At 41.3% G+C, this 26,803-nt stretch overlaps 1 protein-coding gene across 1 annotated transcript in view; it reads right to left on the minus strand.

Annotated features, from left to right (window-relative positions):
• The window catches only part of KIRREL3 (kirre like nephrin family adhesion molecule 3), a 428,294-nt gene that overhangs the window by 170,962 nt on the left and 230,529 nt on the right, over window positions 1-26,803 (minus strand). Inside the window, exon 5 of the mRNA XM_032228762.1 lies at window positions 6,547-6,697. Coding sequence (XP_032084653.1) covers window positions 6,547-6,697 — 151 coding nt within the window. The remainder of the gene's footprint in view (window positions 1-6,546; window positions 6,698-26,803) is intronic.

Below are 26,803 nucleotides of genomic sequence, written 5' to 3' on the forward strand. Positions count from 1 at the left end.
ACAGTCCATTCTTCTTCTTCTTGGAAATGTTTAGTCGGTGGAAATATAAGATGGAAATGCAAACACAGCTTGAGCCTGTTCTTAATATTTGAGGATGGAACCGACAGTCATTCTACACAGAAGGATGCAATTGTTGGAAGAAATATCCATCTGGTTCAGTTCCAAGTTGGGAGAAAGACACTGGAAACATGGAGGATGATTGGAAAGATGGTTTAATGATGAAGCAGAAGCACAGAGTTGTGAGTAAGGTTTTTTTATACCTTCTCTTGGGCTTTGCACTTGAGCTTACTGTTCCTGTGCAAGAACATGTATTCTATTGACTGTTGCAGGAATTATGTAGGGATCATAGTTGGCTCTGTAAGTTGTCTGAGCTAGATTTGGATTGCTGATGCAATGAAGGGGTGTTGGGCAATTCCTATTGTGGCTGACAGATAATCTTACCTTTGTTGGAACTTGAGTGAGGGTATTTTCTTATGAATACAGCTATCTATCATTTTATCTCTTAAGTCTGACAATTGCTGTGGGCTATTAAGAAAAGGTAGGGGCTGGTTTCCGAGACCATGTTTCTCAATGTTTCCCTTTAAGGAAATATAATATTCTGCCTATTTAATATTTCCTAAGATATTTCATTCTTCTGGGAGAGGGGTGGGTACTAACTTTATACACAATGAATGGGACAAGGCTAGAACTTACTATCTGTTCAAGCATATGTGTGTGTGTGTGTGTGTGTGTGTGCGCGTGCGTGCGTGCGCGCACACGTACACACACACACATATAAAATGCTTTCTTGTTTTAACTCAAAGAAAATCACACTGCCAAGTTCAAACAATCATATACAGATTAACAGAGTTGGAAGGAACCTTGTAGGGCATCTAATCCAACCCTCCACCCAGCAGACCCTATACCATTTGACAGATAGCAGTCCAGTCTTTTCTTGAAAGTTTCAGGGGCTGAAGCTCCCACAACTTCTGAAGGTGTTCAGAAGCTGTTCCATTGGTTGATTGTTTCCACTGTCAGAAAATTTCTCCTTATTTCCCGGTTGAATCTCTCCTTGGTCAGTTTCCATCCATTATTCCCTGTCTGGCCTTCAGGTGCTTTGGAAAATAGCTTGATCCCCCTCCTCTCTGTGGCAGCTCCTCAAATATTGGAAGACTGCTATCCTGTCTCCCCTGGGTCCTTCTTTTCACTAGACTAGCCATGACCAGTTCCTGCAACTGTTCATCGTATGTTTTAGCATCCCTTCTCCTAATCATCTGGGTTGCTCTTCTCTGCACTCTTTCTAGAATCGCAACATCTGCTTTATAGTGTGGTGACCAAAACTGGATGCAGTACTCTCGGTGTAGGCTTACTAAGGCTTTATAGATTCATACTGCCAGTGTTTTGTGGCATAGACAATGGAGTGGGTTTACTATTTCTCAATCACTTCTGATTTCTGAAGTTATCACAAAGTTACAAACTTAAACACAGAATGTAAGCAGAGCAGAGCAGAGCAGAAGAAAGCTATCGGTTAGGTGCAAGAAGACTCAAAAAACCTTATCCCCTCCAGTTGTTGCTCCATCCTGGCACACAGGATGCGCTTTCCATGTAGCCTCTGGGCTTTAGCTATATAAATAGTTTATGGCATATAAAGCCATTAAACATGATTTTAATCCCACTTGTGATGTTTGGCACATTACTCACAGGAGGCCTGCTTTGATGTGGCTGATGGTAGGAAAAGCACTTTGAACAGATGCTTCAGCTGGAGTTGCTCACTCTCTGTAACAAAGCCCATGTTTCTCTTTTAGAGAGCTGGGTGGGATGAAGAGCTGGAGGTCCTCTGCTGTTTAATGACAGGTAAGGGCTCGTATTGGCTACTTTCATCTTGAGCCCCAGTGATTTATTTCTGCCATCCATGTTGCATTTATATAAAATGGATTTCCCCTTAATCTGTCCTCCTTGAAAGATGCATAAAGTAGGTGAGTTGTATTAGTACGTGTAGATATTTATGATGTCCTTTCAGCCATGAGGAAATATTATTTCGGTAAAGTAATGAGGGTGGTTATTGGTTCAAAGAACAAATTCAGCTCTCACGCCATTCATCTCTTGCAGCAGCATTGCTGCTAAAAAGCAACATCAGTTCAAACTGAGACTACCAATATTTGAAATAGCAAGGTATGGAAAAAGCTGGAATGACTATGCTAGAGTGGTGGCTCAGTGGCTAAGGCGCTGAGCTTGTCGATCAGAAAGGTTAGCAGTTCGATGGTTTGAATCCCTAGCGCCACAAAAACGGAATAAGCTCCCATTACTTGTCCCAAATTCTACCAACTTAGCAGTTTGAAAGCATGTAAAAATGCAAGTAGAAAAATAAGGACTACCTTTGGTGGGAAGGTAAAAGTGTTCCATCCGCCTTCGGCATTTAGTCATGTTGGCCACATGACCATGGAGATATCTTCGGAGAGCGCTGGCTCTTCAGCTTTGAAACCAAGGTGAGCACCGCCCCCTAGAGTAGAGAATGACTAGCATGCATGTTCGAGGGGGACCTTTATGTTTAAAGAAGAATGGCCAATTTTGCACAAGATTTAAGCTGCTAGAAGAGTCAAGATTCCCCAATGAATAAATCTCATTTATTAAATTTTATTTTGGGAGTTTTTAATGGAATCACTGTTTTCACACTGGAAGGTAGTTGACATATTACATGCTCATCAGGACTGCCTGCTTCTGATTCAGCAATCCTGCTTCATTTTCAATCTGGAATGCTGTCCTAGAATTTATACACTGCTAAAATTTCTTGTGTCTGTAATTGTCTCTGGAGATTCTCAGTCATCTAGGTTATGTTTGTCCCAAAGGTGCTTCTTTCTTTGTTTTTCCTTCAAGATGTTTCGCTTCTCCTCCAATGACTCTCTCTACGAGTCATTGAGGCTGTTTGGAGGACACAAATAAATCTCCAAGTGGCCTCAACGTCTCTCAGATAGAGGGCTAGGAATATAAATCCTTCCATTCTCCGTCATTCAGTCAGAACTGAAGAAGCTTCTTGGATGAAAAACAAAAGATCTTAAAGAAAAAAAAATAAAGAATCCCAGTTGCCTTTTAAAAGAAGCACCTTTGTGTCTGAAACTTTTAACTGGGCAAAATGGTGCAAGGGATTTTCAACCAACTTTTTCAAATTGGCTAACTTATGCAATGCATACAAAATCCAGGACATGCTCCTGTGGAACTGAAATTTGGCAAGTTATAGAAAATATTTTACGACATATGGCTTAATACAAAATGTCAATAAATATTTTCTGTTGTCACTTCCTAATATTTAAGAGTGCCAGGAAGTTCAATATGGGCTACTTTCAGGGCAGAAACTTATCTGAATATCTCCCTGAATTTTTAAAAATCTGCCTTCTGCACCCTAAGATTTGAAAGGTTCCCCCAATCTTTTGGTATATCAAAGATATGGCTCTCCATCCAGGCCTTGTCAAGGATGCTTCCTTCCTTTCTTTTTCTTATTCCCATCCAGCTTTATTTCCTTTGACATCATTGTTCCTTAGTGTTGTATTGTTTCTCTGTTTTATATAGTTGTTTGTTTTTGAATGTTAGACAAATTTGTAAGACATCCAGAGCTGGCTATACTCTATAAAGCCCTAGTAAGAACACACCTAGAGTACTGCATCCAGTTTTGGTCACCACACTATAAAACAGATGTTGAGACTCTAGAAAGAGTGCAGAGAAGAGCATCCAGGATGATTAGGGGACTGGATGCTAAAACATATGAAGAACAGTTGCAGGAACTGGGCATGGCTAGTCTAGTGAAGGGAAGGACCAGGGGAGACATGATAGCAGTCTTCCAATATTTGAGGGGCTGCCACAGGAGAGGAGGGGGTCAAGCTATTTTTCAAAGCACCCGAAGGCCAGACAAGGAATAATGGATGGAAACTGAACAAGGAGAGATTCAACCTGGAAATAAGGACAAATTTTCTGACAGTGAGAACAGTCAACCAATGGAACAGAAGTTGCCTTCAGAAGTTGTGGCAACTTCATCACTGGAAGCTTTCAACAAGAGATTGGGCTGCCATTTGTCAGAAATGGTGTAGGGTCTCCTGCTTGAGGGGGGGTTGGACTAGATGACCTATAAAGTCCCTTCCAACTCTGTTAATCTGTTACTCTGCTGGTGGGAGTTGGGCAGCATAAAAATTTATTAAATTAAGTTGAATGGTCTCTAATAAAAAGTCTACTTGTTTACTTGTGATGCAAGCATACTCTGTCCCACAGGTTATAACCACGAAAGCAAGTCTTGCTTGCTGCTTAAAAAGTCTTTCACACCTTCTCATTTAATAATGCTGTACATCCATAATTTCCTCTGAGCCTCTTCCCATGTGGGTGTCCATTGTTCTGGGCTAATATCCTATTCACTCCACTTAGAAGCCACTATTTTGTTTCTCTCTCAACAGTTGGCTTGAGACCACTTCTCAGCAATTTAAGCTCAAGCCGGCTAAATTGCATTATTAACCCCTCTCTGTAAGTTTTCCTCCCTTTAATAACAACGAAGCAAAGTGCCATCAAGGCCTGTAAACTCAGCAACATACCTTCCCCTTTGCCCTTTCCGTGCCTCCCTAGACCTTCATTTCCAGGATGCTTTGAATCTCGACAATTCATCTGGCAATAACTGCTGGCCATTGCAAGCACTAAATTATTTAGGCTACAACTGCCTTGCATTTCGATGCGGCTGAGAAGACTCGTTTTGGCCTTGATGACTGACCAGTGAAAGACTGCTCACTAGGAGTGAATCGATTCAAATAGTAGCAAATTTCCATATGTCATTTTGGAGGGGGTTTTTTGGGGGCGGGGGGGGGGGAGAGAAGAGGCACAGCACATTCAATTTCTTCAATTTCTTCAAGTAAACAAACACAAGCAATTTATCATGCTCGCCCCTCTATAGCTACAGTAGTACATGTATCATGAATGCCCTAAGAATATGTGCATCGTAAATATTCCTCCTGGGCAAACTACAGAATGCTATAATAACATCAAAAAGTTTGTTAGTTGTTGGGTGTTCGATAACATGAGATGTTTTCTGGCATCTTCTAAAGCCTTATTCCTAACTAGGAAAAAAAAATCTGTGATGCGGAAATCTATGTTTCGTTTCCATCAAGGCAAAGACAAATTCTTCATTTCTACTCTCTGTTTCTTACATGACTGAAAACCCTTGAGAATTCATCAACCGTCTCCTACAGAAAAAAATTAAAATTAAAAAAAAGGGAAGTTTGGCATTACTGTCACCTCAATGAGGTCCTTTCTGCATTGTTCTGCTGATCGATTTCAACATCAAACAAGCGAACAAGGAGACAACTAAATTAGTGTGTGCATACACAGGCATACTCACATATTGTAGGTTTGGTGTCCCAGTTTAATGGCCAAGCTGCCTTCTTTTCTCCCCACCATCCCCCAAATATCCTGGGAGCTACAGGTGGTTGAAGGTGGTTAGTAATTCTCCATATAACTTTTTAAGTTAATTGGATTAGGTACAAGAGAATAGATAACAATAGGCAATCTAATGTGTGAATGTCTCTGGAGATTCTCAGTCATCCAGGTCATGGTTCCCTCAAAGGTGCTTTTTCAAGAGGCAACTGGACTTTCTTTGTTTTTATTTGAAGACATTTCCCTTCTCATCCAAGAAGCTTCATTGGTTCTGACGGGATGGAGGGTGAGATGGAAGAATTAGTTCTGACAGGTTGTGGGGGGAGGGATGATGGAAGGATCATTTTTTTTTTTTTTTGCAATCACCTGGTTGTTAGCACTCTCCCTGAGAGCTGTTGAGGCCCCTTGTGGGTTTATCTCAGGGTCAGCCAACTCCAGGTGTGGTGTGGAATCAGTGTGTAAATGGGTCTGAAACCGATGAAGCTTCTCGGATGAGAAGTGAAACATCTTCCAATAAAAACAAAGAAAAAGTCCAGTTGTCCTTTGAAAAAAAAATCCCCACCTTTGATAGTGTGAATGCTGGTTCTTTGGTGCCTTTTATCTTTCATCTTGATAACCTTTGTAATATGATTCTTTTTTTAAGGAGTTGTCAAGTTGAAATTTCCTGGCCCCCAAATAAGTGATTGCAGAAATTACTGAACAGATACAACAGATCAGCAGATGGATAAACTGGGCAGTTTTACTACACCTTCATTCATTTATCAGAATTGTTTTCATGGGACACATGTTTTCTTAAAAGTGAACATTTGATTATTCTTTTTTCTTTCAGTGTTCATAATCCTATGCATGATAAAGAAATGAGAACTGAAAGGAAATCAGTAATTAAAATAGACCTCCATGCCAGAAAACGTTTCCTTGTCATGATGCAGATATAGCCTATAACTGACATTGCACAAAAATCACTGATTTCCAGTAGTGTGATTTTTTTTGCACGTAGCCAGGAGTTGCTAATAAGTATCATTTCTGCGCAATCCCGTTCGTAAGGAATATTTTCCCCTTTTGTGCTTCAAATGGCAATAAGGATTATAGTATTCTGAATGCTGTGTGGAATGAAATGCAAAAGCTGGCAGGAAAAAAAAGATGAACGCACTCCACCGCACTCACGTTGGATGTCAATGGTGACTGAAGTCTCCTTTCCACTTGGAACCGCTTTGTTGGTCGCTCGGCAGACGATGATTTGGCCATTCTCAATGTCAGATGGAGAGACGAACAGCATGCTCATGATGCTTTCTCTCTTGCCATCACGGACTACCGTCTGCAGAAGAAAGCAAACAACCGGTTATTACTTTTTGGCATTCCGCTGAATGTATCTCCTGCCCTTCACCAGCCATTCTGCTTTAATTTGAGGGGAAAGAAATCCGCCTTACATCTTTTTTCCTTAAGATGAAAGGAAACTTGGGTGTAATGTGGCAGGCTGAACCAAAGTAGGCCTCAAGCCTGAACCAAACTAGGGTTTCATGATATTAAGCTTTAACTGTTCATATAGAAATGGCAAGGTTTGCTTTTAGGACATAGTGCGGTTAGACACGGGTTAGAAGGGAGTCTGCACATGAAATATACTGAGGCAAAGCATCTATTTTAGCCCATCTGCTGGCTTGGCTGTTATTCTGTTTGGTAGACATATATTGTTAGTTCCTCAAAATACGAGCTATGTATGTCCGTTGACTGACCTATGTATTATGACATCCTGTAGACATAATATTCCTGTAACTCAAGGGCAAATCTTGAGGGGTGTTTCCAAAACTAACAGATGGCTTTGGCTGAAAGTGATAAACTATATAAGGAAGTTCCTGAATTTCACTCAGTGTTCAGGCCATTTATTCTTTGCTATGAACCTGCACAAATAAATTTTTCCTTCTCTGAAGAGCTGGCTTGTGTGTCCCGTCTTTCCTACAACAGGTGAGAGTCTCAAAAGATGATGTGGGTCCAGTAACTTTGTGCTAAGTAAGAAGGAATTTGGGTGTGAATTCCTTTTCACTGTAGCTTCCCTGCTCTGTAGCTCCCATGTCGTCCCAATGGGAGACACCCTGAGGTTATTTCTTGCGTTAGCTAGGACAAGGAGAGGAGAAGTGAGGAAGTTTTTAATTAAATAATAAAATTGTCAGTATCTTGCACTCCCAGTCAAAAAAAGTAGTAATCCTCAGACATCATTAAAGGACATCCTGAAGCATCCTGAGGAATACAATAGAAAATAAATATTCTTTTGCAGAGAGAGAGAGAGAGAGAGAGAGAGAGAGAGAGAGAGAGGGAGGGAGGGAGGGAGGGAGGGAGGGAGGGATGTTTAGGAAACGGAAGGGCAAGTTTCAACACATTATTAAGTTTGGAAAAAGGAAAGAACATTTGAATAGGATCAGCCTTTAGCACTGAAACTATGCAAACTGACTGATCCCTGCATTAAACAAGAGTCTTGAACGGAGGAAAAACTGAAGCTAACAAGGTCAGCAATAAAATACAAAAGAAAGAGCATGAAAACCTATTTCAATTTCTATATTTCTGGCTGAAAGATTTAAAGAAATGGTACCAGCCACCAGTAAGCTTTTAGTCTGAGAGAAAATTATCAGCAAAGGCATTCAAAGTCTTGAAGGGAACCTCAGTGCCTATACCTCTTCTCAGGAATTAAGATCTGCCAACAGAAGATGGGAACACTATATGATCTGAAGATGCCAGTCAGGAATTTTGACATATTAATGCTCTCCTGCCAAGAGCTTAATTGTTTTCATCACTGATTTCAATTTCCACACCAAGTGAATTCACCAAAGCTCTTGGTTGCAAAAACAGATCCGTAATTTGTACTGATCATTGCTTTATTTTTTATTTTTATTTTATAAATGTTTTTACTGTATATTTTCCATTTATACTACATCACAATTTCAATTTTGCAACAACAGTATACTGGTTGTACCAAGTCCTTTTTAAATATATACATGGTGTTATATACTTTAATCCTAACCATTATTCTCTTCATCTTATAGTATAATCTCTTTTTAAGTACATGATATTGTACAACATAGTTATGTCTATTATTTCCATAGTTGTGCCATAACTCTATACATTTATCACATTTCAATCTATTGTCACCAGGGACGTGCAGTCAGGGGAGGCAGGGGAGGCAGAGCCTCACCACTGTCATCATGAAAAGAAAAAAAAATGTAAAAGGAAAAAGGCAAGAGCTGAGGTCAGGCTAGCTAGTTGCTGCCAGAGTCACCATGGATGACTTTTTATGATCACTCGAGCAAAGTTAAGCAAGGGTTAAAAGCCGAAAAATTCCTGACGTAGATGAGGCATGTCATTCTCCTGCCTTCTCCTGTAGAGGGTGCTTTTTTAGAGGCTTTTTTAAACAATTAAGCAGTCATCCACGGTGACTCTGGCAGCAACTAGCCCAGCCTGAACTCAGTTCTTGCCTTTTTCCTTTAACATTTTTTTTCTTTTCATGATGACAGGCAAGAGCAGAGTTGAAATCCTCTCTGAAACAGCTAGAAAAGGTACATGTGGGTCGGAGGGAGGGGGAGGAATTCAAACTTCATCCTCCTGGTGCAACTTTGTGTGTGTGTGTGTGTGTTTGTGTTTGAGAGAGGGGGAACGGAGAGAGAGAGGGAGGAAGGAGGGGGAGGGAGAAGAAAAAGAAAAAGAAAGAAGGAAACTTATTTAGCAAAGGAGAAAAACAAATGCTGTCACTTTAAATCGGAACTGAGCATGCCTGGCTGTGGAATTCTGGGAGTTGAAGTCCACAAGTCTAAAAAAATTGCTGCCTCACCAGCCATAAACCTCACCGCACGTCACTGATTGTCACATACAGTCCAATAATACTATTGCATACAATATATATTAATTGCTTCATTTTTTTTTGATTGCCTCTTGGGCTAAGATGCTCTAGGAAATGATTATGCATATTTCAGTAAATAATTTGTGAAGTAATGTGGTTGTATCAGTCATTCCTGAGTTTCACACCTCTGCTATGATGTTGAGCTTTCAATGAACTGTAAGCCATATGGAGGTCTTTGGTGAAATAGGCACTAAGCAATATAATCTTCCAATCCAAACTGCACAGGACAAAGCAAGTTATGGATAGCAATCGCCTATCAGAGGTTCTTAGCAAAGCCATCAATAAATCTAGAACCAAGGGAAGTGAACATTTTCATAGGGTGCCTTGGAAAATGCCAAAGATGCCATTCTGGATCCGGACCTGCTTGCTTATCTAAATTTATAATATTTATCATTCCTTTCCACAAGCTCTTTCAGTCAGCATGTTTAATTCCATCTAGTTAGACAAGCCATGCATATTAATAAAATAGAATATTTGAAAGCTGATTACCATGCGGCACTGAGAATGTTTTTGTATGCATCTCAAGAGGGCACCAGCTTTATGGCACTCCATTGCCAGCCCTTCACACTGCTAAATACCAAAGGTTGCCCAGGTGCAGTCACTGGAGAGACCCCATTCCAAAGCTTCATCTTTTTGTAATGTTTCAGAAAAGGGTGTGAACGCAGCTTGTCTCAGAATTAATTTCCTGTCATACCTGATCTGAATCTTTTGCTTGCTTTTATGGGGGCTTTAAGAATTGAGATATGCTCTTCACTCCTGCTAGATACTTGGTATAGGCCCATTTCCCCACTTTATTTAAGAGTGTTAAATAGCCCAAATGTCAGAAATTATGTTCTACAGGGAAAGGGATTCTAATAAATCAGTCCATTCCTCTGCAAGATACGAAATTCAAGATTGACACTCCTTTTTTGATGATGATGGTGACAATGATAGTGATGATGATGATAAGTCAAAAGTAGATATTTACTGAGTTCTCTAGATCAGGGGTCAACAATCTTTTGGACCTCAGGCACCACTAAATTCATAATTTTAAATCCTGTGGACCACTAATATGATCTGCCTAATGACCAGCTGGGTGGGCATGGCTAGGTGGTCATGCTACTGGGTGGACATGGCCAACTTGATATCACTTACATTGAGGGGCGCCTTGCTGGCCTCTACTCGCCCCTTCCCTCCCAGCCACTCATTGCTTCCCTGCCCAGGCTCCTTAGGGCCCCAACAGGAAGCAGTTGTTGGAGCTAAACAGCTATCAAGAGAAAGACTTGGCAAAACGGCTCAGTTCTCACTGAGAAGGAGGCTTAGTAGAAGCACCTCACCGAGGACTATGAGCATAGGCTTTCCAAGCAGAGGGTTTGAGTTTTACCTTTAGCTGTGGATGACCTTGCTCTCTACATCCTTGTAATTCCAGCCAATCATTTGATGCTTCTTTCTTCATTGTCTATCTGGAAATCTTTATTTCCACCCACTTTTCAATAACCCACTGGGTTATAATTCAGTAGAAATGGCTCCCCATAACCTTGTTCCTAAATATGGAAAGGCCAGCTTTTTTCTCCAGTAAAGGAAAGTTTCAAGGGAAAGCGAATCGGGAAGAATGGAAGCTGGACAGCAGGAAGAACTGTGCTTTCCCCCCCCTTGCCTATCACTTCAAAGAGATATGCTCTCCCCAAACAGAATAAACAGCAGACACAAATGGCTTGATTCAGGTTAGAAGGGCTGAATACATTTTAAAGGGCTTTAACATTTCCTTTCCATTGTGATCATCAAGGCTTCCACTTCTACAATTTGCTTGGGGTGTGAGGAAATGTCACACTGAAAGAAGCGGGAGGGACAATTTTTTTTTCCTTTAAAAGAAGAAGTTTTTTTTCTTTAAAAGAAGTGGAAAGCTGGTTCTCTCCTTTCCTATCCTTAATCCTAAAGTCTGATCAGGAATTCATCACAAGAAGGTAAATCTGCCAAAAAATGGTCCACATCTTCTCTAATAGGATTTTATTCAGCTTGGTGGAAACGTCTCTGCTTGGTCACTCCCTTGGCTGAGATTTTCATTTTACGTCTTTGTGGATTTTGCAATGATTCTGAAACCCTGCAAGGACAGCTAGCAGGATTTACAAAAATATAGGTAGTCCTCAACTTACCACCACAACTGAGCCCCACATTTCTGTTGTTAAGTGAGGCAATTTGGTAAGTAGGTTTGCTCCATTTTACGACCTTTCTCGCCACCATTGTTAAGTGAATCACTGCAGTCGATAAGTTAGTCACCTGGTTGTTAAGTGAATTTGGCTTCCCCGTTGACTTTGCTTGTCAGAAGGTCACCAAAGGGGATCACATGACCCTAGGACATTGTGACCGTCATAAATATGAGTCAGTTGCCAAGCATCTGAATTTTGATCATGTGATCATGGGGATGCTACAACAGTCGTAAGTGTGAAACATGTTTGTAAGTCACTTTTTTCAGTGTCATTGTAACTTTGAGCGATTACTAAATGAAATTGAGCTGTTGTAAGTTGAGAACTACCTGCATTGAGAAACTATTGTTCAGGCTAATCATGTCAGTCTGCTGAACTTTTGAAATTTTAGTTTTTGCATGGAGAAGTGGAAATATGCTAAATTACAAGAAATGGAGCTCAGTGCAGATAGACAACTGATAATAATTAACCAAAGACATATGTTTCTGATTGGACCCGGTTCCGAAGAATCACAATTGTCAAATGATTGTAAGTCGAGGTCTACCTGTACGGTAGAGATTCCTTCAAAACTTTCAATCATATCTTATACCGCTAGTGTTACAGTAGTGAATTCATTGGTGAACCAGTAATTGTTGATAAGACTAAAATATAAGTAGCTTTTTTTCCCCTTTTCCTTCTTAGTTTGCATTCTTAGCTTGTCAGTTTAAAATGTTAATAAGTTTCTTTTTTAAAATTAAAGTTTTTTTTATTACAAAAAATAAGTTGTAAAAGAAAAGAGATGGCACTTTTGGTTAAAGCTTCAGGAGCTGGCTTCCTCAAAACCCACCTGTTTCTGATTTGTGCAGGCTGGTTCAACAGTCATAAATATGAACCAGTTGCTAAGCATCTGAATTTTGATCGCACGGTCATGGGGATGCTGCAATGGTCATAACTGTGAAAAACAGTCATAAGCCACATTTTTCAAGGGAACTGTTGTAAGTTGAGGACTATCTGTATGGTAAACAATAGCAATAGCAATAGCAGTTAGACTTATATACCACTTCATAGGGCTTTCAGCCCTCTCTAAGCGGTTTACAGAGTCAGCATATTGCCCCCAACAACAATGCGGGTCCTCATTTTACCCACCTTGGAAGGATGGAAGGCTGAGTCAACCCTGAGCCGGTGAGATTTGAACAGCCGAACTGCAGAACTGCAGTCAGCTGAAGTAGCCTGCAGTGCTGCATTTAACCACTGTGCCACTCGACCCCTAGTCAGGGGTCCAGATCAGAGAACTGAGGACAAAGATGAGTCCTTATCACAGAACATAGCAGTGATGCAACAATTAGAGTTATTAGATGTCCAGAAAAAGACGGGGATGTCCTCTTTTTTTGTCCTTATATCCTCCATCTGGAAGGATTGCTCTAAAAATAAAATATTCTCTGGCTTTTTTGAATATCTTGCTGCTGTTGTATTTTTTTTTTAACTGTTGGACTGTTTTTCACAACAGCAGACATTCAATTTTCATGTATTATGACCTTGTAAATTGTCTGCTCCTTTTTTCACCTCATCCTCTAGCAGACTCAATTGTCTACATTTATGTTATTTAATTTATTTCCTGATTCCAGACATTGGCTTCAGTGCAAGTCTCTTCAAATCCATGATCAATGGAACTTGGAAGTCACTCAACTCATACATTCTATGGTGAAATTTGGAAAACGCATCAACATTGATTGTCTATTATTGCTACCATGTGTTCCTGTAAATGAAGATTTGTTGGAAAAATATTACATTTGGGAAAAAAAGCCCCAATCTTTCTGATTATGAAACAAGTAATTTAATATACATGTGGCCCTAAGTACATTGGGGCCTTGATACTCAACTGATTTCATCAAATTTGATACTCAACGCATGTTGACATGAAATTTTGCCCCGGTACTCATCGTTTGTTTGGTACACAATATACAAATTAGGCTGGGGGGGTCAAACACTACACCCCTCAGACAGGGTCCGCAACTTGGGAGTCCTCCTGGACCCACAGCTGACTTTTGAACACCATTTGTCAGCTGTGACCAGGGGGGCATTTGCCCAGGTTCGCCTAGTGCACCAGTTGCGCTCCTACCTGAACCGGGAGGCTCTCACAACAGTCACTCGTGCCCTTGTGACCTCTAGGCTGGAATACTGCAATGTGCTCTACATGGGGCTGCCCTTGAAGAGTATTCGGCGACTTCAGCTAGTCCAGAATGCGGCCGCGCGAGCGATTGTGGGTGCACCTCGCTTCACCCACATAACACCTATCCTTCGCGAGCTGCACTGGCTACCTGTCGATCTCCGGATACGCTTCAAGGTGCTACTTGTCACCCATAAAGCCCTTCATGGTAGTGGATCTGGATACTTGAGAGACCGCCTACTGCCAATCACCTCCATGCGACCAATTAGATCCCATAGATTAGGCCTCCTCCGAGTTCCATCTGCCGGTCAATGCCGACTGGCAACTACGCGGAGGAGAGCCTTCTCGGTGGCAGCTCCGACCCTATGGAATGATCTCCCCGTGGAGATTCGTACCCTCACCACCCTCCAGACTTTCCGCACAGCCCTTAAAATCTGGCTATCCCGTCAGGCCTGGGGCTAAAGACTGTAACCCACCCGAATGGTATGAATGTTGTGCTTTTAATTATGTACTGTTTCACGTGTTAAATGTTTGTTCCCCCCCCCCTTCGAGTTGTAAGCCGCTCTGAGTCCCCCCAGGGAAAAGGGCGGCATATAAATAAACTCTCAATCAATCAATCAATCAATCAATCAAACATGTCAGGGTCATGGCTCACCAAATTATTATTACTATTATTTTGTCTTTTAATCACCTGTAATCCCTTGCTTTGGGCTAGAGTTGGGGCAACTGAATGCAGCTGAACAGATGCCCTTCCTGTTGCCAATGCAGAGTTTTGTCCAGCAGATTCATTCTCATTGTGCCCAGGGAGAGAAATATCTGCCTCTACCTAGGATTGAACTCATACCTCCTGATTGTGAGGATCCACCTCTAGTTCACTGCACCACTCATGACTCACCAAATTATTTCTTATGGGGGAAAAAAAAGTCTTTGGTACTCATCGTTTTTGGTACTCATTACATTTCCCAGTACCAACTAACGATGAGTATCGAGGTACCACTGTACATTTTTTTTGTAGTTTTTCACTGTAGGCTTTGCTGCAGATGCCAAGAAAATTATACAATTATTCGGTCCTCTTTTCCAATTGTCCATGTTCTCCTTTGCCTGTTGGTTTGGTTAATCCTCCCCAGATATAGGAAATGATTTCTCTATATTCTTACAGTCTTTTTATTTGGGTTGGTTTTGGGATTCAAGCAGTGGAAGGTGGGTTGTGCTAACATCAGCTATTTAATTGGACTTTAATTAATTTTAATAGATTTTTTGTTCACAGCACTTTTAAAAACCTGTTTTTCATACTTAGAATTAATACTGAACATTCTCCTATTACCCTCATTATCTCTCTTAAGCTCTTGATAATGAAGTAACATAATGGGAACAGAGTTTAAAAGTAGGAAATTTTGGTCAGTCTCTCTCCCCATATGTCTTTCCGTATTGGAAAAAATATATATAGCAAATATAAAAAAAATATTATATACAGTGAATCTTTAAAAAAAAAAAAAACCCTTGCCAAACAATAAAAGTCCAGACAACGTTTTCAAATCTATTTGCCTAGGTGTATTTAAAAAAGACCCAGAATCTAAAATCTAATATATACTGTATACATTATTTATAATATAAATTTCTTAAAAAGCACAACGATTACTATGCTAATTTTATGCCTTTTTCCCCCCCAAGGAGAAATAAGAGCCAGTGGCAGTATTCATTTTGCTACTGTCCAAGTTCCAGTGAAGTTTGCTTTAGCAGGCTGGGGTATTTTTTATCTAAACATAAATCCCTCAGGGTTTTTTTTTAATGGATCCTTAAGGAGAATCTGAAGTAATTACAAATAAACACACATACAGAACTACTGTATAGAATGTACTTGTAGCAAGCTTTGCATAAGGAGACCATTAAATAATAATTATTCCACAACTATTCAGGTAGGTTGGCTATATGGACTGGAAACCCAAGTCACTTGGAAATCATAAACTTAGGAAAACAAATAAAACTAATCTTTGACTTAGAACAACAACTGAGCCCAAGATTTATGTTGTTAAATTAGACATTTGTTAAGTGAGGTTTTCCCCATTTTACTTGCCACCGTTGTTAAGTGAATCACTGCAGTTTTTCAGTTAGTAACATGATTGGTAAGTGAATTTGGCTTCCCCATTGACTTTGCTTGTCGGAAGGTCGCCAAAAGGGATCACATGATCCCAGGAATCTGCAACCGTCATAAATATTAGTCAGTTGCCAAGCATCAGAATTTTGATCATGTGACCAAGGGGATGCTACAATGGTCATAAGTGGAAAAAATGGTCATAAGTCTCTTTTTTTCAGTGCCACTGCAACTTTGAATGGTCACTAAATGAACTGTTCTTAATTGAGGATTACCTGTACTGAATATCAGTATTTGTTTTAGCATTTGGAATTCAATGGTGAAAAGAGTAAGGTTCTACATTTAGGCATGAGAAACGAAATGCCCAGGAACAGTATAGGTGGTACCTGGCTCAATAGGAGTAACTGTGAGAGGGATCTTGGAGTCCTAGTGGACGACCATTTAAATATGAGCCAGCAGTGTGCAGCAGCTGCCAAAAAAGCCAACACAGTTCTAGGCTGCATAAACAGAGGGATAGAATCAATATCATATGTTAATACCACTTAATAAAGCCTTGGTAAGGCCACACTTGGAATACTGCATCCAGTTTTGGTCACCACAATGTAAAAAGGATGTTGAGACTCTAGAAAGAGTGCAGAGAAGAGCATCCAGGATGATTTGGGGACTGGAGGCTAAAACATATGAAGAACGACTGCAGGAACTAGGTATGTCTAGTTTAATGAAAAGAAGGACTAGGAGAGACATGATAGCAGTCTTCCAATATCTCAGGGATTGCCACAAAGAAGAGGGAGTCAAGTATTCTCCAAAGCATCTGAGGGCAGGACAAGAAGCAATACGTGAAAACTAATCAAGGAGAGAAGCAACTTAGAACTAAGGAGAAATTTCCTGACAGTTAGAACAATTAATCATTGGAACAACTTGCCTCCAGAAGTTGTGAATGCTTCAACCCTGGGTATTTTAAGAAGATGTTGGATATCCATTTGTCTAAAGTGGTGTAGGGTTTCCTGCCTGTATGGGGGTTGGACTAGAAGACCTTCAAGGTCCCTTCCAACTCTGTTATTCTAAATTTTAGCAACTTCACTCTGAGATTGAATAGCCTTACCTTGTCTGAAATTGGGTGCATGTAGGATAGAAAGAGGTCTGACACATTCTATTCTTTTTTTATATATTTTTACATAAGGGAGACAACTTATAAATAGGAAAGGGCAAGCAGATTTTTGTACCAGGCTCAGAAAAATCTGCAGGCAGAATGTCACATTAATGGACCAGACGGGAATTAATTCAACACAGAATGAGGGTAGGGAGTAGTGGTTCTAATTAGCATTGGCTGGTGTCTGGAGTTTCAGGAAGCAAAGTTAAGCTCCTGACTTAATTGCTCTTTTGTATTCTCATGGTATTGTAGAAAGTGAGAATATGTGCTTCCTGTGTCAGTGGAGAGAACACATAAAAGGAGAGTAGGAAGAGTGAGCAAAGGCATCTAAAAGAAACATGAGAGATCAGAAAAGGGATTTGAGGACACCAAGGTGCAAATAGCACCATCTGTGTTGGGCTTTCCATAATCCAGGTTTTATCTGTCCTAGTCCCACTTTCTTTTCTCTTGCAACTTGGTGCCCCAGAGGTTCTTCCCTAAATGATGGCTTGTGATAGAAGAATGAAATGTACTTAGGATTTGGGCATAATAAAGCAAGAATCTTCTGATAATACTGCAGGCAAATCATACCTGGCAGAGAGAAACAGGTAAGAACCCTTACATAAATCAAATGCTGGGCTCATTCAATGATAGCAGGACAGGCCATGAAGGATGGGGTTCAGTGGTGGGATTCAAATAATTCAACAACCGGTTCTCTGCCCTAATGACCATCTGGGTAGGTGGGGCTCGGTGGTCATGTGACTGGGTGGGCGTGGCCAACTCAAGGTCACACAGGTCGATGGGCGCTTCACCTTAGCTGTTACAATGTAATAAGGGCTAACCGGAGAGGCAGTTCCTGTAAGCAGGTCAATAAAGATGAGGCTAGAAAGAACATCAGACAGTTTCCTTCCTGCCTTCCTTCCTTACAGGATTAGCCCTGTAAAGTGGGAAAAAACAAAAGGAGATTTCTTCCAACAATCGGTTCTCTGAACTACTTAGAAAGTTACCAACCGGTTCTCCCAAATAGGTGCAAACTGGCTGAATCCCACCACTGATGGGGTTGGTAAATGGGGATGAAGGAAGAGAGTAGAAGGCAGCCTAGCCCCAAAGATACTCCAACTAACCAAGGACATAGAACAGGGGTCCTCAAACTTTTTAAACAGGGGGTCAATTCAGACTGTTGGGGGGGTCGGACTGGCTGGGTGGGCATGGCTAGGTCATAGGACTAGGTGGGCGTGGCCAATTTAACAGCCTATTGAATAATGCACACAAATTAAATTTTAATTTGTTTTGCTCCTGGGGGGTGTTTTATTTGCTTTTGTTTGCATGTTGCTCTTTTGGTTGCCTTTTCTTTTTACTGGATAATTTTTCAGTTGTTTAGGAGTCTAATGGTCCACTTCAGGAAACTCAACTTTGCAGCAATTCTTCTTAGCCTCAAGGAGCTTGAGAAATCAATCTCTCTCCCCCCCCTTTCCCTCTCTCGCTCCTTCTGTACCTCCCTCTCCCTCCCTCCCTCCCTCCCTCCCTCTTTCTCTCTCTGTCTCTCTCTCTTTATCTATCTTCAGGAGGCAGGGAGGTGAAAAGCAGGCCATTTTCTCCCATCTTTTGGCCTCCTGGGGCATCTGTGTGCCCCGTTTGTTTACCCCCCCCTCCACCTCCAGAAGCATTCTGCAGGCCAAAAACAGGCAAAAATGGCTTGTTTTTTTGGCCACAATGGGCCACTTTTTGCCCAGTTTTTGGCCTCCTGGGACTTCTGTGCACCCCGTTTTTTACCTCCTCTGCCTCAAGAACATCTCTGCAGGCCAAAATTGTTGGCCTTACCTTTCAGTTCCACCCTGCAGGGCTCACGAAGGTAACTCCTTTGCTTGGCCAAAGGGTGGGTGGGGTGATGTGGGCGGGGCAGCCTTGTGGTCCTGCGCGGGATGGATTAATGGCTTTGATGGGTCACATGCGGCCCCGGGCTGTAGTTTGAGGGACCCATAACATAGAAAGTCAAAAAGAGGGGCTCTCTATGTATAGCTAGTCCTCAACTTACAACCACAATTGAGCCCAAAGTGTCTGTTGCTAAGTGAGACACTTTAGTGAATTCTGCCCCATTTTACAACTATTCTTGAATCACTGCAGTTGTTAAGTTGGTAACACAGTTGTAAAGTGAATCTGACTTTGCTTGCCAGAAGGTCGCAAAAGGTGATCACATGATCCTTTTGGGGGCGCTGCCAATGTCATAAATCTGAACCAGTTGCTAAGCAACCACATTTATTCCTGTAACCATGCGGGTGGCTGCAATGGTCGTAAGTATGACAGTCACTTTTTTCAGGGTTTGTTGTAACTTTAATGGCCACTCAGTGAATTAGTTGCACGTGGAGAACTACCTGCATTTTACATAGAAGGGAAATTCTGATGTTGCCTTCAAATCAGTGTCGACTCCTGGCTACTGTCTGCACTAGACTTGGCGCTAGTCCCTACATCTTCTTAGCAAGGTTTTCAGGAGTATTTTTGTTAAGTCTATCCCCGTTAGGAGACTAGAGTTCTGCAGCAGAAGTTAGTAACGGATAGGTCTCTGGATAGTCGCTCACAGCCACCGAAGGTAAAGCAAATAATAGCTTTACTTGCGTAACAAAAACAGGATAAATAGTCTCCAAACAGACTATAACAAGAGCCGAGGTGGCGCAGTGGTCAGAGTGCAGTACTGCAGGCCACTTCAGCTGACTGCTATCTGCAGTTTGGCAGTTCAAATCTCACCGGCTCAGGGTTGACTCAGCCTTCCATCCTTCCGAGGTGGGTGAAATGAGGACCCAGATTGTTGGGGGCAATATGCTGACTCTGTAAACAGCTTAGAGAGGGCTGAAAGCCCTATGAAGCGGTATGTAAGTCTAACTGCTATTGCTATTGCTATAAGCAGTCTTGAAGTATATACACGGTCTATTTACAATACGTTGAAGTTACAGTTGCTCAATTCACAATTCACCATGTAGGCAGGTAACTAACATACAGACTAGCCACCATCCAATACACGGTCTTCTCTCCAATACTAAGCACATATAGTAACAGTCAGGACCAATCAGGAGCATCAGGAGAAACCGTAATAGTTCCTTCCTCCTTTTATGGCTGCTTAAAGCAATAGCATCCAATTACCTCTCTCTTACATTTAAAGTAACAGACACATTTGTTACAATCATGGCTTATGCTTATACATATACATTGTCAAGGCAAGACTAGGGTTACATCCCTAACAATTTTGCCCTTGTTTTTTTTCCCTTCCCAGGGCTGAGAGAATGTGGTTGGCCTGAGGGCATCCAGCTGGATTTGTGCTTACGATGGAGTTAGAACTCCCAATTTGTAGCTTGGCGCCTTAACCACAACACCAAACTGTCTCTCTCTGTAAGACAATATTGTTGAATATTATTTCTGCCTTCTTCTGTTCCTGATCTTGCTAGTATACATTGATCAACATCTCAATACTTCTTCAATTTGTGTTTTTTTCAGGAGGGAACTGGACCGTATTCTTTTCTTTGAAGACACTTCGTTTCTCATCCAAGAAGCTTCTTCCGCTCTGACTGGATGGTGGGGAAATGGAAGGATCCAGCCAGAGCTAAAAAAAAAAGCTTCTTGGATGAGAAGAAAAACATTTTCAAAGAAAAAAAAACAATAAGTCCAAGTTTCCTCCTGAAAAAGCATCTTTGGGACAACCATGACTTGGATGATTGAGAATCTCCACATCTTCAATTTGTGCTCACTGATGGAAGGAGGACTAGGCCTGCCTTATGGAAGCATTGGTCTCATTCAAGAAGACCATATCTGCGGTAATGAAACTGTGGAATAAGGGACATAGGCCTCCAAGCATTTGTTGGAAAAGAAGCTACATATGTATCAATAAGGATATCAGGGAGAAAAAGAGAAGGAGAGAGGGTAGGAAGGGGAAGAGAGAGGGTAAGAGTAGGAGAGAGGTACGGTAAGAAAGAAGGGGAAGGAGAGGAGGAAGGAAGGAAGTAGAGAAGGAAGGGAGAAAGAAAAGAAAAGAAAGAGAAAATAAGGTGGTGTCATAACAGGCGCTAGGGATGGTAAACAATACAATCCAAACTATACCCTATAATCTTTTAAAATGGAATAACAATAGTTTAAGATTGGCAAAGAAAAAGAATAACCATGTGAATGTATACCTAGAATTGTATGTAAGAGAATAAATGATTGTAAGAATATATAGCACATTATAGGTAAACAATATTTGGTTATAAATAGCTAAGTATAAATAAATATAGAATTGTACATAAAAATGGATAAAGAATAAAGAGACCATGAATGTAAGATAGAAAGGTATAGAAAGGGAAAACACTAACTGCAAAGTTGCGATACGGAACTGCTGTATGATATATGATGGAACTTCTTGTTCCTATGTTGTCTTAAGTCATGTGTTTGTTTTTGTTGATGTGTTTATGTGTTTAAAATAAAAACATATAAAAAAAAGAATATCAGGTTGCCTTTACACTAAGCCAGACCATTGATCATGCAACCTAATGCTGCCAATCTCAACTGGCAGCCATTTTCCAGTTCCTGAGCTTCATACAGGAGTTTACTGTAGCTGCTAACTATTGAACCTGGGAATGTTTGCATAAAAAAAACCAGATATTTTGCCACTAAATTATAAATTGTACACAAAGAATCTGTGTATGCAGTAGTTTTCCTTGGATCACTTCCAAACAACATCAGATATGATGTTCACAAAAGCAGAAGCACTTTGTCCTGAGCAAACGAAAGCAGCAAGAAAACAAACGAACAATCACTTCAGAGAAATGAATATCTGCTATCCAAAAGATTGAGACATGCAGTTCCTGTGCACAGGTATGGTGTGAAAGTGGGGTTGTCCCAGTTTGGTGAGCAATTGCCCCCTATAATGAATTCCCTGTTGGCAAAAACAAAAATATCTCCCATCTGTTAAGATTTCCTAAATCCTGGATTAGTTCCACACATCCAATTAGAGAAGTGATTGGCTCTTTTCAACAAGAATCAAGTAATTCTCCTGACCAAGCAGGGACTTTACTTGGACAATCTCATCATGGGCAATCAAACTTTCTTTGATTCTGGTTGTGAGTTCCGAATCTCAAGCTCTGACAGTGAGAAATCCCAATGTCAAGGTTCCAACTAATGAACCCAAGCAAATCAGAACTCAGAGACTGGGATCCTCCTCAAAGATCTTCTTTATTGAGTACATCATATTGGCACAACTTCAAAGGAAAGCCAACTTTAAATCTTTCCACTGCTGTTTCAGTATAATTAAAATAGGAACTAACCCCGTCTCCAAGTGTCACAAATCACATTGGCCAATTGGGTTAATTGGTGGGCTCTCCGGGCATTCCTTCCCTGACCTTATTTGTTGCCAGTAGGGATGACCCTGATTCTCACAAGAAAGCTCTTTGTTGTGCCTATTAAGGCATCCCAACCTCCTTCCCTCCTCCTTCCCCCTCTGTGTGGCAACTGAGGAACAGAAAAATGGCAGTGGACAAATTTGGTTCAAAGTTGACCCTCAGATCATTAAGATTTCCATTGAAGAGGAAAACCTTTTGCCAGAAGCCTGAAGCCAACAAGTATAGACCAATAAGAACAGACCAGGTTCTCTCCAACTGGATGTTTTTCAAATATGGTGAATTAAACTCCAGACTATATTGGGTTACAGATTCTCATCAGATACATTTTAGGATAGTCTTTGGTGTTCATAGCTGAGCCTATTTACTAAGCATTCTTCACCATCATGTCTGCTGCTAGATATCTAAGCTCTTCCCTTCTGCCTCCTCATTTTCAATCAGCCGCACCAACGATGAGCAATGACACTCATCAGGGAAGTGGCATCTTCTTGCCATCCAAATACAGACAGACAACAAAATCACATGACCCTGGATTTCCAGTCCTGCAATAATAAAAACTTCAAGGCAGCCCAAGGTAAAAGTGGTGCCAAGAGGCATGAAGGTGAGGCTGACATCTCTGAGATGGCGGCTTATGATATGCAGAGGTGAGAGCTATTACTTTCCATAGCCTTTGCTCCCTCAGGCCTCCTGCTTTCTGCCTGCCCGAGAGGCACCTTGGTGATATTTTCAGGAGCAGAGTTTTTCTTTACAGTGGAAATAAAACTCTGAGAAACTAATATAATGCTGCACTCAGGCACCGAGCGCTCTTTTGGAAATTATAGCCTGGTGTCATGTTCACAAAACGGTCAGCTGGAGACCAAAGGAAGGTATGCAGTCTAGCTTATGGCTTCTCCAGCTGCAGTGGGGACAATCTGCCTTGAATAAAGTTTGTTTTGTCCAAAATCCTTAGTTTTACAGTTCTGTTTTTGCTTGTCTCCATGTTTGGGTCTCCTCTCCCTCTCATTTTGCACAATGGTTTGGCATCACCCCAGTCTTTGTGGAATGCAGGTGGTGGGTGCCTTTTGATCATTTAGATTTTATACAATATAGGGCAGGGGTGTCAAACCCAAGGCCCTGCTGCCAGATCCTGCCCATGGGGTGCTTAGATCTGACCCACATGATCACCCTGGAAACAGCAAAGGACTGGTCCGCAGTGCCTCTGAATAGCAATAGCAATAGCAGTTAGACTTATATACCGCTTCATAGGGCTTTCAGCCCTCTCTAAGCGGTTTACAGAGTCAGCATATCGCCCCCCCCCCCCCACAGTCTGGGTCCTCATTTCACCCACCTCGGAAGGATGGAAGGCTGAGTCAACCTTGAGCCAGTGAGATTTGAACCACTGAACTGCAGATAACAGTCAGCTGAATTGGCTTGCAGTACTGCACACTAATCACTGTGCCACCTCGGCTCCTGAAGAACAAAGGAGGAGGAAGGAAAAGGGAAGGAAAAAGAAGAAAAGGAAGGACGGAAGGAAGGAAGGAAGGAAGGAAGGAAGGAAGGAAGGAAGGAAGACAATGGATCCCCCAGCCCCACCCGGGCCCCCACAGGTGCCCCCAACATGAGTGATGGCAAGCTGGCCACGCCCACCCCAGCCATGCCCACCCAGCCCCCCAAGGTCAAACAAACCCTAATGCAGCCCTCAATGAAATCGAGTTTGACACCCCTGATATAGGAGCATGTATAGATTTCATGCAACATAGTATATGAAGCAATAGTACATTTATCCATTCTGCTGTTCCTGCTGAGCACCTGCCCTGTATCACGTGAGCTTCTTTTATTATGATTTAGAAAAAATAGCAGTAGTCTGACCACTTCTATTGTTCTTCACAAAGAAGATCCCAGAGCATTATAAAACAACATATAATCCTCCCTCTTTTCCAAAACTAAGTAGGTTTGGATTCAGTGCTGGGGTAGTATGACAGATGTGATGCCATGAGTTGTATGATAGAAAGAAAGGGCTGAAATCTCCAAGAAGAATGGATCTGAACCAACTTCTCCACTTACAACTATTCATGTAGTGACTGTTCAAAATTAAGACAGCACAGAAAAAAGCGACTTACCACTGGTCCTTACCGCTTATAACTGTTGCAGCATCCCCACAATCATATGATCAAATTGACAGCTGCCAACTGCCATGTATTTACCATGGTTGTGTCTTGAGGTCATGTGATTGCCATTTGTGACCTTTGGGTCTTCAACTGGCTTACAATGAGCCTTACAATTTGCTTAACGATCGTATGATTCCTTTAATAACTGCAGTGATTCATTTAAGAACTGTGACAAAAATAGGTAGTAAAATCAGGCACAAATCACTTAGCCATTGCCTAACTTGGCAACAAAAATTCTGGCCCCAATTGGGGTTGTTAGTTAACAACTACCTGTACTTCCTAAGAAGCTCCTTGTGGCAAAAACTCTGTAAACCCAAAGTATCTTTGCTTTTCCCATTCCAGATGTCTGTCAGGTCTCCTTACTTTGGAATAGGTGGCTCCATTGATGACTTCTCCCCTCCTCATCCAGATGATAGTTGCTGCTGGTTTGGCATTGTCTGCATGACAGGTCAGATTCAGTGGATCTCCAGCTCGCAGGCTGATGATTGGTCCTCCAATGATGATTGGATCATCCGGAGGTACTGTGAAGGAAGCAGAGAATGATGAGATTCAGGAGCATCAAAATCAATTATAACAGAATAACAAAGCTGAAAAAGACCTTGGAGGTCTTCTAGTCGAACCCCCTGCTCAGGCAGCAGACCCTAAACCATTTCAGAGAAGGGCCAGTGTCCAGTCTCCAGTGATGGAACACCTGCAACTATTCTCTAAAGCACCTGAGGATAGAACAAGAAGCAATGGGTGGAAACTAATCAAGGAGAGAAGCAACTTAGAACTAAGGAGAAGTTTCCTGACAGAACAATTAATCAGTGGAACAACTTGCCTCCAGAAGTTGTAAATGCTCCAAACATAGGGTTTCCTGCCTAGGCAGAGGGTTGGACTAGACGACCTCCCAGGTCCCTTCCAACCAGTGGTGGGATTCAAATAATTTAACAACTGGTTCTCTGCCATAATGACCAGCTGGGTAGGCATAGCTTGGTGGTCATGTGACAATGTGGCCAACTCACGTTGATGGGCGCTTCGCCTTAGCTGTTACAATGTAATAAGGGTTAACCGGAGAGGCAATTTCTGTAAGCAGGGCAATAAAGATGAGGCTAGAAACAACACCATAATTTTTCCTTCCTGCCTTCCTTACAGGATTAGCCCTGTAAAGTTGGAAAAAAAACAAAATAAGATTTCTTCCAACAACTGGTTCTCCGAACTGCTTAGAAAATTATGAACCGGTTTCCCGAATAGGTGTGAACCGGCTGAATCCCATCACTGCTTCTAACTCTGTTACTCTATTCTAACTTCTGAAGGCAATTCCACTGATTAACTGTTCTCACTGTCATCAAATTTCTCCTTAGTTCTAAGTTGGCCTCTTATTTAGTTTCCATTGCTTCTTAGCCTGCCTTCAGTTGCTTTGGAGAATAAGTTGACCCTTGTTTCTTTGTGGTGAAAATAATGCACCAAAACAGCAATCCGGCTAGGAAACACAAAAGTTCCCACAAACAATATGATCTAATTTTATACACCAATGCAAGAGACCATTTCAATTCAAATTTATGTACTAATTCAAGATACTATTTCAATTCAAATTTATACACCAATTCAAGAGATCATAAGGGCATTGGCTAGACAGATTGGGGGGAAAAAAGGTGGATACAACTTGCAGAAATTCATGCCTTGGTTGGCATTGTAAATCAACCAAGTTGTTGTTTGTTCGAGCTCTGTTTATAGCAGTAACTGTTCTTTTGTCAATAACAAGATGCTACCTAACCAAGCTGCATTGAATTATTGTTCAGAACAGCGTGCATTGTACAACGAGAATTAGCTATAACCAAATAACATGGCTTATACAAGAGGGTTGAATGCTGATTACTTAACCTTCTTTGATGGCACACTTGTTCATACAAAACAGGGTGTTTGGTTAATGATTGATTAAAGGGATGCTTTCTTTCCTCGCAGCTCAATGCCTGTTTACGTCCGTTGAGCTTATTTTAAAATCTATTCCTGCTTTGTAAATCAGAACCCCAGTGCAGCCTTTACTCCAGAGAAAACTGTTCTAGAATCTTACTCAGAGAATTAATTGCAATTTCAGGTGATTTTTGGATACTACATCATGGAGGTGGAATTATATACAAATGAGCTTGCTTCTTTGCTCCTCTTTCTAATGCTTCGTTGCTCATGTAGGGTTTCCCTTTAGAGCGAACCAATAGGATCCATTTGAATTTTTGTTTCTGTGAAAGCAAAATAAAATGCAGCCATAACTATTTTATGGGGATGACATTAAGTATTACAATAAGGTAAGCGGAGAGGCAGTATTCACAAGAAGGATTTATTTCTGCTTCTTATATGCTGTGCAAAAAATACTTTGCAGATTTGGATGGTAAGTCAGATGGTGGCTTTGCTTAGCTGTATCTGTGATCCTCCAATCAAACTGAACCACATTTGGCGGGATAGATGACCATTTTCTGGAGTTTGAGAATATAGGGTGCTTTTAGC

The sequence above is a fragment of the Thamnophis elegans genome, chromosome 13 (assembly GCF_009769535.1).
Source record: "Thamnophis elegans isolate rThaEle1 chromosome 13, rThaEle1.pri, whole genome shotgun sequence".
In the NCBI taxonomy this organism is placed as follows: Eukaryota; Metazoa; Chordata; class Lepidosauria; order Squamata; family Colubridae; genus Thamnophis; species Thamnophis elegans.